The sequence below is a fragment of the Sceloporus undulatus genome, chromosome 4 (assembly GCF_019175285.1).
Source record: "Sceloporus undulatus isolate JIND9_A2432 ecotype Alabama chromosome 4, SceUnd_v1.1, whole genome shotgun sequence".
Classification (NCBI taxonomy): domain Eukaryota; kingdom Metazoa; phylum Chordata; class Lepidosauria; order Squamata; family Phrynosomatidae; genus Sceloporus; species Sceloporus undulatus.
The window spans coordinates 201,835,888-201,848,361 of record NC_056525.1 but is presented as its reverse complement, the minus strand read 5'-3'; the positions used below and the strand labels follow the sequence as shown (position 1 = coordinate 201,848,361).

Genomic DNA, 12,474 nt, shown 5'->3' with positions numbered 1-12,474 from the left:
AGCCGCCAAACCGTGCGGCTTCCCTCTGGAGGAAAAAGAACCCGGAAAAGACGGGTTCTTTTTGTGCCACAGGTTGGATGTCACGAGTATGCCAATGGCGCACTTGTGATGTAAGCAACGCACGGCACCATGAGGATTCAGCGTGGTGCTTACATCACAATGGCAGTGTCTGTGTACATGGGACGCTGCCATTGTTACACCGCCACACTGTGCTAGGGTTAGGGACCGTGTGGTTGTCACGCAGTCCCTAACTCTAAGATCGGTACCAACACAGTGCATTTGCGCGGTCTGTATCTCACCTAACTGGAATAACATTTTGGTTAAATGAAGCAAAAGGCAAGGAGAGCCTCCCACATCCTTATGGGAGTGAAAATATCTGGACTAAAATCTTTAATACTCCTCATGCAAATGAGTTCTAAAACATTTTCTTTAAAAAATATCAGCTATTGTATGTATCCCCCAAAGTTGCCACAGTTCTGATTCAACTTTGTGGGGAGAAAGGAGTTGGGGAAGGAAGCAGCCCAAAATTAGAATACGGTATATACTTATGCATTCAAAAAGTCCTATGCTCAGAGTTTTCTATTTTTAGCTAGAGTGTGGAAAGACTCTTAAACCCATTGCTTCAGGCCACTGTAGAAAACACTTAGCTTGAAAGACAGCAGGTCTAATTTAATATACAGCACTTCCCTATGCCCCTATATGTTCTTGTCTCTTTCTGAGAGAACTGATGGAAGGACTCCAGGTCCTTCTACACTACACAATTACAGCACAACGATTCCAGTTTAACTCCCATAGCTTATGTAATAATGGGATTTGTAGCTTGGTAAGACACTAGCTCTCTGTGGCTGAGAATTCTAAATGCCCCTCTCTAAACTGTAAATTTCAGGATTCTATAGGATGTTGTCATGGCAGATAAAATAGAATCATAGTGCTATAACTATGTAATGTGAAAGGACCCTCTTATTTTAGGCACACATCAGCATGACCGTTAAGCATTTTATGTATATAAATTATATATTTCTCACATTTATGGTTGATTTTAGGATGCCTTTTAAAAATATGTATGGTGTCAATTATGGACTGCTGGCTTATAAGTAAATAAATAGAAATAAAAATAAATACTATTGAAAACAAGTGTTTTCTGACAATGGCCGATGTATTCAAATAATTATTTGTTTTTATTAGATAGAAGAGTTTCGAAGACTGAGGACACATGCTAAAGGGGCAGAACTCCTAGAAGGCTGTGATGGAATATTAGGAGATAACTTCAGACCAACGCAGCCACTAAGTGACAGAATCATAAGAGCTGCCTTCCAGTAGCAGAGCCAGATATTGAAGGTAATCATAATGTAGATAAATTTTAAAAACTGACTAGTGTAAACTGGACATTCTGTGGTGATTTTAATTTAATTTGGATGTAGATATAGTGGTTTCATTGGAGACTGCAATGAAAAGGTATGATATTTCAGTTAAAAATATTTCTACTGAATCCAACTGCTGGTCCCAACTGAATAGAACCATTAAATAATGTGCATAATATATCAGTACCACTAGAGTAAACCCATTGTTCAGCTCAACTAGAGCATACTTGTTAAATAAATGGAACTTACATAAACATTAACTTATCAGATCCCCATTGATTAAAAAAACAGGTTTTATGTTATTATGTGCAGATGTGTAATTAGATACAAATTATTGTTTCTGTTACTATTCTGCCTTAATGAACTGTATTAAGAAATTTGACTTCATATGTTCCATTCCTTTAAGCCTATTCTCCCAGCAGCTCTGAATTAAATTTGATGCTGTGTTGGAGAGCCATAATTATATCACCTATTTAATTCCTTTTAAAATCAGCTGCAGTTACACCATGTCCAGAGTAAGAATTCAGCTTCATTATATGGTAGTCATATGGTAGTCATGTGACATTTGCAATACTACAGTATGTTCAGTTCTGGTGACCACATTTTAAGAAGGTTGAAAGGTTGTTATGTAGACTTGTTCTTTCCTCAAAATGGGCAGAGGTAATGCCAATGGACAGAACCTGCAAGTAAGCTGAGTTCAGCTAATCCAGGAATGAGCAACAAAATGTTCTTCAAATGTTCTTAACTATTCCCATCAGACCTAGTGTGTGTGGTCAGCAGTTAAGTATTATGACAGTATTATCCCAAAATATGTGTAGGGCATCTGGTTGTCTACCCATACGGTTAACATCAGGAGAAACCTTCTCTTGATGAAAGCTGTTGGACAGTGGAACAAATTGCTTTGGGACATGGTGGGTTCTCATTGTCTGGTGGTATATAAGTGGGAGGGAGGACTCACAGCAGTTTACAACAATTTGAAAAACACATAGTTAAAATCCACAAGATACAAAAGTTTAAACAAGAATAATAAAAATATTAAAAACATATTCTTAAACATGCATACACACCAGCACAACAATTAGCAAGATCCAGCACATTATTTTGGTGGGACAGGCTATATATGGTTAATCATCAAATGCCTTCTAAATAGAAAAGTCTTTACTTGTCTGAGAATAGACAATAGGGAGGTGAGGAGACAGTGCCATTCCGTCATCCCTGCACCTTCCATTGCTACTGCCTAGTTTTGTACTCTTGCCACATTGCAGGAAAGAACAATTCTACATAACAATCTGCATTTGAAATACATTAGTCATATCTTTCTTTAATCTTGTCTTTTTTAGGCTAATCACTTGCCATCACTTTAACTGCAATGACTCAATGCTATGGAATTCTGAGATTTGTAGTTTTGTGAGATATTTAGTCTTACTTGTCAGAGAACTCTGGTGCCCCCAGTATACTACAAATCCTCAAATTCCATGGCATTGAGCCCAGGAAGTTAAAGTGGTGTCAAACTACTTTATTTCTGATATTTGGCAGCAGCCTGAGACATAGCTTAAATGGTCTTTTTAGGAATCTCCAAGGACAACATACCACAGTTTGTCCCTTATGCATCCACAATATGTCTAATGTCTCCTAGATTTAGGCATTTGGGTCTGGAAGGGCTCTAAAAAGTCCACAGGTCTGATTCTTCTGTCTGAGAACCCTCCTTCAGAACATGAAAAATAAGTAATTCAACCAAGAAATTGTATCCAAAGATCAAAAATGGGAGCATTGTGGCAGCTTAAAATTTCAAGTGTACATTTAGAAATACACTTTAGTCATCTAAAGAAAAGGGGCAAGCAAAGTGGTCCAAGGTAATGTGAAGACAGCATGTATAAAAGACTTCTAGATGGGAATGATTTTCAATTTCTCCCTCTCTGAATTGCTAGAAATTTGGAGACTGAAGAAAAATTTCATTGAAGCGGCAGAATTCTTCTTTGCCCCTCATCGGTGCCGCATCAACCACACAGCGCGGCACCAATGCGCTCTCTAAATAGAAGCCACATAGAGTGGCTTCTTTATAGAAGCGGCCATGATGCCACCACTTCCAGTGAGTGCTGTTTGGGCATGCAGATGCCTGTGTGTCATCATGGCATGCCCCGTGTGGGTGGGGCTGTGGCAAGATGGTGCATGGGCACTGCTAGTAGGGCTGGGTGCATATGGATGCCCAGCCCTCTGGAGCCCTAAAATTGGCTCTAGGCTGGAGCTTTGCGCCAGGGTGTACTGGGCCAAAGTCTTCATTTTGCTCCCCTTGCAGATACACCCCTTAATGACAGTAGTAACAAGGCATTAGAGATATCTTCACAAGAGAAGCCCCTATCCATGAAGCAAATTCCCATGGGAGAGCAAGACCACTGTTAGCTTCACTCTGGTACTGATGAACCTGCCAGCTGCCCTCCTACAGACTAGAACAATTCCAGTGTACCTCATTCAGGTGGAACTAGCAAGTGTAGCCCTATGTCCCCTTCTCACATTTTCTAGATACCTTGGGATTTATTTGCAAACAGCCTTTAGGTTTCCACCATGTCCTAAAATGCAGGCTGATCTGAAATGGAACAATATACTTCTACAAACCACTCATCATAAGTAGCATCTGGTGCTGAATAGCATCTTGCCAGTTTTCTTGGCTTTCATGGAAACGGCTGGGTTTTCCAACCAGTGATTTCATCAATAACTAATACACAGGTATTTTACCAAACATAAGCTAACTTCTAACTAACCATTTGTGTATTATTTATATATTATTTTTCATTTCCAGGATGTAAAGTGCATACATAGTTCTCTCCCTTTCCTATTTATTTACACAAACAACTCTGTGAGATAAGTTAGATTGATTTACTATGCCCCCATTCCCACTTACAGATAAATCGGTGTGCGATCTGAATCAATGGATCGATTTAACATTGGAGCGTGGTTCCCACTACATTTCCCCCGATCCCATTTCTGTCATTTTCTGGCATCAAAATAACCCACTTGTGGTTTGCATTCACAGTGAATCAATTCAAAATGATTTGGTTCCATCCATCCAAAGGGCAAATTTGAATCGATTCTGATCCGCTTGTGGTTCACACTTGCGCAGAATCGATTTATCGAAAAAGACGCAGAAAAAATCAGTGTCAAAAAGACATGGGTTAAATCGGTCTAGTGCATGTTGTCTCTCTCAGAATCGCTTCAGCGATTCTGATTAAATGAGAACCAGGGTCGTTTGAACTGGTATGAGCCAAATGGTGATCCGGTTTAAAAAGTAGTGGGAATTAGGCCTTTAACTTATTCAATATCACCCAATGACTTTAACAAATAAGTGGAAATTTCAGTTTAGTAAATTGTTCTACTCCTTATAAATAAATAAATAAAATAATAAAATTTTTATTTATATGCCGCCCTTCCTCCGATCAGGGCGGCTTACAACATATTAAAATACAAACTGTTTACAATAAAAACACATTATTGTTATTATTCAAATTAATAACTACTGTATTAAAATGGGTCCATGAAATAATTTGACATAATATAATATTAAATAGATATCTTCAGATGTAAACAGAGGGGGCTACGAATTTATAACAATAAATAAATAGAATACGTGGAAAGGTGGAGTTAATCCAGATCATCAATGAACAAGTTCTTAGAATAAGTTATGTGGATCTTTTAAAGAATGAAAGTATCGTTTGTCTTACCTTTTGCTAAAACATTATTTTTATATCAACATAGACATTTAACTTTAAGCAAGATGATATATTTAACATTCACGCAATTATATGAATTTACTTCAGCTGGAACTAGAAATTGGATTTGGGCCTATATCATCTCATACTCAATACACCCATAATAAATGCATTAAACACATTTAAAACATTTAATATTTATTTCTTTAATACAGTGTTTCTGTGTTTGCCAGAGTAGCTTAATTTCATTTAGTTTTATTTCTGAAGAAATAATCCACATGAACAAGTATATAATGTGTAAATTCAATTACAGAATAATTAGCTACTCAATCACGCTTACATCACAGTTGGGACTAGCAAAGAAAGAAAGGAGCTACTGTTCACAAATATATAGAAGATCAGTGTTAATTAGTTTAATGCTAATTGAGGCTGAGAAGGTACATGCCTACCCTAAGATAGATTTTGGCAAAAGCTGTTATAACAGCAATGTATCAGGGTGCTTTCTTTGAACATAGTAACTTGCGCACACAGCCCAATTTAATTGATGTATTTCTGTCTTCTTAAGGAGTAATTGGTTTTGCATATTTTCTAAGATCTTGGTTCCATACTTTCTCTGAAATAGCTTTCTTTGGAAGCATTATCTGGTGAATAGCCCAACAGGGATACGAATAATCCTGTCATTGTATGAATAGTACAATAACAACCAAAATTCAAAAACCAAAGTCCAGGATATTTCCTGGACTTTACGACTCTTTGCCTGCCAGAGTTGAGATGCCCCAAAAGGAGGAGTGGCCTATCCTTCCATACTGTCTTAACTTTTAACTTAACTTACCATCTTTTGTTGCAGAACAGCTAAAACAACATCTTGGCAAAATGTAGGCCTGTGACTCTTTAGACATTTTTTTCTTTCTTGTGTATGATTTTAACACCTTTGTTTGATGAAGAAGCCAGTGGAGCTTTGAAATCATAATGTATTTTGTTCATTTTGGTTGGCTCAATAAAGGTATTGGTGTTTTGTAGACTTTGTATGCTATTGTGCTTTGCTATATGGCCAACATGGCAACCCCTGCATATGTTGATTGCATGAAGAGTTATATTATCTAGAGCAATTTAGAATTCTGATCCAAGCAGGGTGATCTGGTGGCGCAGTGGTTAAATGCCTGTACAGCAGCCATTCACTCAAAACCACAAGGTTGCGAGTTCAAGACCAGCAAAAGGGCCCAAGCTCGACTCAGGCTTGCATCCTTCCGAGGTCGCTAAAATGAGTACCCAGACTGTTGGGGGCAAAAATCAGCTTACTTGCTAATTAGCTTACTTGCTGTTCACCGCTATGATCTTTGGAATAGCGGTATATAAATAAAACAAATTATTAATTATTATTATCTTTTCTCTCAAGGATGCAACTTATATTCTGATCAAAATGATGATCCTCATCATGTTACTTGTAATGAAATTGCAGGGTCCTCCAGTTCACAGTTTAATTTAAAACATTTATCACAATCATTACTGTGCTTGAATCAGGGCTATCTTCAAGAATGGCTCGTGGTGCCAACTATCTGTTTTATGACAGGGTAGAAGACTGAATCCACCATGTCTTGGGCACTTTACAGACCGCCTAAACGGGTGGTCTGAAAAGAACCATCATTTGCGGTGCAGAGGAGCCCCAGTGGCCAAACCGTGTGACTCCTCCGCGCCGCAAAAAAGAAGCTGAAAAATGCAGCTTCTTCTTGTGGTGCGCTAATGACATTGCAAGGCGCCAATAGCACACTCGCGATGCCATTAGTGCTGCGCGATGTGTGGACGCTAAGCCTCCTTTATATCAAGATGGCAGCACCCATGTAGAATGAGCACTGCCATTTTGTACGCGCCGAGCACGTACTAGGGTTAAAGGCATCCAGAAAGGGCACCCCTTTCTAACCCTAGTACGTGCTCAGCACGTACTAGGGTGCCCGTGCAGAACGGGCCTTGGACATTGATGTCTAGTGCTGCCAGATCCCAGGTAATTCCAAGTAATTCTGGGAATGGGGAACATTTTTGTAGGGTCATGATTACATAGGAACAGCAAATAGGATTTCTCCCCTTGCTGTTGCTGTTAAATTGTCTTTCAGAAGGATATGAATACAAAAAGTAGGGTTCAGATATGCCAAGTGTTCCAAACAAGCATTGCAACATGGCTTGGGGTGGTGGGACACTTCAGCTCTAAAAAATTCTCAGGACTAGTTTCATCATTTTTTGGATCCTGGCCACTGTAATCCTTTTGACAATCTGTATTACTTTTCTAGATATTATACAACAGAAATTAATACCTCTTCAAACTGATTCCATGGCGGGTTCCACACCGCCAAAAAGTACGTGCTTGGCGCGTACTAGGGTTAGGAAGGGGCTTCCTTTCCGGACGCCCCTAACCCTAGTACGTGCCGAGCACGTACAAAATGGCGGTGCCCATTCTACAAGTCCGCATGTCACAGCGCGGAAATGACACCACAAGTGCACCATTGGTGCCTTGCGGCATCATAACCATGCCGCAAAAAGAATCCGATTTTTGTGGGTTCTTTTTGCTGCGCCAGAGATTCGCGCAGTTTGTCTGCTGCGGTTTCCTGGCGCAGCAAACACCGGCGCCGACAGACCACCCTTTTGGGCAGTCTGTAAAGCGCCCATTAAAGGTATTTGAAGAGAAGCAAACAAGAACATTGGTTCGGAAAGCAAAAATCAGGATGGCACCCGAATGAAAGCTTTCTAGGTGCTTTTTTCCCCCTAAAGGAATGCTAACTGTTTTTCTGAATAGAAGGGTACTAAAGTCTAGGATGCAGTGGCTCAGCAGTTAAGATGCTAACTCTGATGATCACAAGATCGGCAAGTCAGCAGTTTGAGACCCAAGTACTCAGTATGGCAGAGTAAGATCCTGTCACTAGTCTCAGCTTTTGCCAACCTAGCAGTTCAAAAGAATGTAAAAATGCAAGTAGATAAATAGGTACCACTTAAATGGGAAGGTAACATTGTTTTGTGCATTCATGCTGGCCACATGACCAAAGAGTCATCTTTGGACAATGCTGACTCCCTTGGCTTAGTAACAGAGATGAGCACTGCCCCCTGCAGTCAGACATGACTTGACAATCTTTCCAAAGGGGAAATCTTTACCTTTAAACTGTAGCTCATTGTGTTCCAGTGCCATGTGGAAAAACACAAGGCTCTCAGTGGCCAATTAATAAGTAGTTTGATATTACCTTGATTATATTTGGATGGTATAAACTATTTTTGGTGGCTCCAAGAAGCCAAGAGTAAATGGAGCAGAGATGCTGTCTTGTCCATGTCAAGAGGTGTAATGATAGCAAGTGTAAGTGCACCTTATCCTAGAGAACCAGTTCCTGCTGGCTAGCAAGATAGAGACTGCATGGGCACAGAACAAAGGCAAAGCACTGCAGCAGTAACACCCAGACTGTTATTGAAACTGATTAAACATTTATAAGGACCTTTTGATATGATATATATAAGGTATTCAAAGAAAGGGGGGGACACAAAATACCATTAGACAAAACCGCATGAACTTAAACCATATAATAAACTAATGTTTATTAATGTTAACATAATACCCAAGTTTAAACACAAAATTAATTTATGGAGTTTATCACACCAGGAAATACCATCAGTATCACACAGTTTGGCAAAAATTATCACATGATGTCATGCAATGTCACAAATTATCCTGTAATCATAGCGCATGAAATGATTATCTTGTGAATTATAGTGCCACTTATTATTCATGGGATTTACCCATGAATAAAAAGTGGAGCTATAATTCCTTTTTATTCACAGGATAATCACGGGATATTTGCGACTTTGTGTGACATCATGTGATAATCTTTGCCAAATTGCGCAATATTGACGGTAGCATCCTACTATGCTCCTATCTTTTTTCCCAGTGTGAAAGGTTTCATACCCACCTTATACACATAGCCTAAAGGTACTTTTATAAATATTTTAATTAATTTTGTGCATAAAACAAGTTTGTGTACACTGAACCACTGGAAGCTTTTGGTTTCTGGAATGTTTTGGATTTCAGAATTCTGAATAAGGGAAACCTGTAAAAGATTTAAATAATTCAGTTCAATAAACTGGAGTTACATATTAGTGCAGCTATATTTGTGCACTAAATTCCTATGTAGCTTTACTCAGAAATAAGTCACATTGAGTTCAAGATTGCAGATGGGTGTGAAACGTCTTGTGAAAGGCAGGCACAGTGCCTAGAACGCCACTGCATAGTACAGTATGTATTTGTTTATATATCGAGGTACAGTATTCATGGCAGTCAAATAATATCAGGAAAGGAAGTGATTATTAAAACAGACTGATGTAATCTATAGCACCTAATACTGACCTGGGACATTGCCAAAGGAATCTGGGTGGCTATTTCCCCCTCTGGGGAATTACAGCTCATTTCCTTAAGAAGGCATAGGGACTGGACTGCAGGAAGGAACTAAAGGCATGGTATTCAGTGGGAACATTACAGAGCTGGGCTCATGTTTTAGTTAGCTCTTCTCTTTTTAGTCCAGAAGGGAAACTCAGTGATGGAATTTTATACAGTGGATTCCTTCAATAACATAGTTATGGAAATGTCCACAGATCTATATCCCATTGAAAATGTTACTGCTTTAGTTTTCAGTTTTCTACCAAAGGTAGACTTTAGGTTTATACTTGGAAAGAGGACACACAACTGATGGAAGATAATAAAAAACCCAGTCCTTAGAATGGAGCAATTCTACAGAAATATTAGGCATAACAGAGTTGTACCTACTAGTTCCACTCCATTACTATTTGTGGATTTTCTTCTGATTTACATTGCTACAAGAGAGAAGCGTCAGATCCACTTCTGCTGTCATGAAACTCCTTTCAGTTTTCACTGTCTCCCTGCCTGGACATAAACAGTCTTTCAGACTCACTGTGGAATTTCAGTAACATAATTGTTCCATTCTTTTTTCAGAAAGAGGAAGACAATGCTCCCACAGTGCCCTTGGATGAGAAATGGAAATGTTTGAGGCTGCTGCTTCAGTTTCCTTACAAAGCTGGCTTTGTCTGCCTTCATCTAATTCAGACTTGATAGACAGCTGTGACAGTTGGCCTGTCCACATGGTCTAGTGAAATTCTGGGAATGAGCTTTATATTACAAGAAGAAAACACTTTAAAACTTCCAACTTGCTGCTGTTAACTTTTTATTGCTTATGGCATCCAAGTATTGCACAGCACTGCTCTATAGCTGTCTGCAGCTCATAGTATGTTTGATGGGATAATGATTACTAAGAATACACTACACACTAGATTTATCAGGTTTTTTTCTAGGCCAGTGTTTGAATGCTCTTGTCTTCTTTTTGTCCTGCATATAAAAAGATAAAGCAAAGGTATGTTATACAATATTAACAATTTACTCATGAATGAGAATATATTATTTGAGAAATAATACATATTTTAGAAGTTCTATTCTTTCTCAATAAATTTAAAACTACTGTCTTTCACTTGTTATTAAAGAAGAATGCATTGGCATATTTTTGTTTGGATTAAAAATGGGTATTTGTGCAATTTCAGTTGATTTAGGTACACAGAACACCAGTTGAAGGTTAAATATATTGGCTACAGTTGGGAGAAGAGTTGTAAGTGTGACTGATTTTCCAGGAATGGAAGATTGTTCCAGGAGCAAAAACTGAGGATACAAATCCTGATTATTTTATTTTTATATCATGTGCAAAGAGGTGTTTCAGAAGCTTAAATCCAGTTGCTGCTAAATTAAATGCAGTGAATTAATGTGATTTATATAAGTGTTGGGAAGTTCTGGGCACCACAATTCAAAAAGGATGTTGAAAAACTGGAGCATGTCCAAAGGAGGGTGACTAAAATGGTTAAGGGTCTGGAAATTTAGGGAGCTGGGGATGTTTAGCCTGGAGAACAGAAGGTTAAGAGTGGATATGTTAGCCCTATTTAAATATTTGAAGAGATGTCATATTGAGACAATGAATGCAAGCTACAGGAAAAGAGATTCCACCTCAACATTAGGAGGAACTTCCTGACAGTAAGGGCTGTTCGACAGTGGAACAAACTCCCTTGGAGGATAGTGGAGTCTCCTTCCTTAGAGGTCTTTAAAAAGAAGCTGGATGGCCATCTGTTGGGGATGCTTTGATTGAGAATTGCTGCATGGCAGGGGGTTGGACTGGATGACCCTTGTGGTCTCTTCCAACTCTAAGATTCTATGGCGGGTTATAGACTGCCGCTTTGAGGCGGTCTGCCACCGCCGCCGCTTGCTCCGTAAGGGAGCCATCACAGCCACACTGGAGCTTCTTTCTGCGGCGCCCTAATGACGTTGCGAGGTGCCGCGACACGTCTGGACGCTATGCGTCCGATACGTAAACATGGCGACCCCCATGTGGAAGGGGCGCCGCCATGTTGTACGTATGGAAGACATACTAGGGTTAGGGGGGTGCGGAAGCACCGCCCCTTCCTAACCCTAATACGTATTCCATATGTATTTTTTGGCGGTTTGTAACCCGCCTATGATTCTTTGACTTACTCTACTCTAGTTGGGACTTGCAACTAGATCTAGACTAGAATGTTAAACTCACCTACTGTAATATTGAGAACACTAGAGCAAGACCTTATATTTCATCAAGACAGGGCCTTCAAACAGATGGCCCAAAAGGGCCACTGTTGGGCCAATCCAGGGGTCCACCGCTCCTTTTTGTGGTCTATTCAGGACCGTGGCAGTGAGCACCATCAAGTCTGTGGCATCTGTTTGTACAAATAATGCAGTTTGATACCAATTTAAGTGCTGCAACTCCACCCTGTGGAATCCTGGATTTGCAGTTTTACCATGTCTTTAGCCTTCTCTGCCAAAGAGTGCTGGTGCCCCACAAAACTATAAATCCCTGGATTCTGTAGGATGGAGTCATGGCAACTAAAGTGGTGTCAAAATGCCTTATTTCTGCAGTTAGATGGACTCTCAGTCCCCCTGGAATGGGTTTCATCTGAAATATAGGTTCAAAAACGGTTTTTCTGTAATGCACCTTTAAAGTCTGACTTTTAATTTTTTTATCTTCCAGGCATAATTGGAAGAAATCTGCTTCCATAGTCTTTACTTTATAGAAGAACTCAAGGCTTACCAGATTCAGATTAATAACAGCAGACGTTTTTGTGCTAGAGACCTCCTTCTATTTTTGGGGGAGAGGAGTATCCAAATAAGGACATGTTTATTGCCCTAGATATCTTGTTGATCATTTTCCAGAAAATAGCAACAGGCAGTATATAATGTGACCTTAAACAACAAACTTGCAAAGATTCAAAAGGATAAGTGGAGTGGTTTATGTGAAAAAGCAATTTCAGTTATGTGGAGAAGGGAAACTCTTTCCCTCCCATTTCCAACATTTTTT

General features: G+C 39.4%; 1 protein-coding gene across 4 annotated transcripts in view; it reads left to right on the top strand.

Annotated features, from left to right (window-relative positions):
- CA8 (carbonic anhydrase 8) overlaps positions 1–12,468 on the top strand; it is a 60,566-nt gene extending 48,098 nt beyond the window's left edge. For 2 of the 4 annotated variants that reach the window (XM_042466174.1, XM_042466171.1), the window contains 2 exons: positions 1,186–1,338; positions 10,044–10,952. In XM_042466174.1, coding sequence (XP_042322108.1) covers positions 1,186–1,320 — 135 coding nt within the window. In that variant the 3' untranslated portion in view covers positions 1,321–1,338; positions 10,044–10,952. Of the gene's footprint in view, positions 1–1,185; positions 1,339–10,043; positions 10,953–12,147 lie in introns of those variants that run through there. The other 2 variants (XR_006103802.1, XM_042466173.1) reach the window with 2 other exon arrangements.
- Positions 12,469–12,474: the final 6 nt, after the last annotated feature.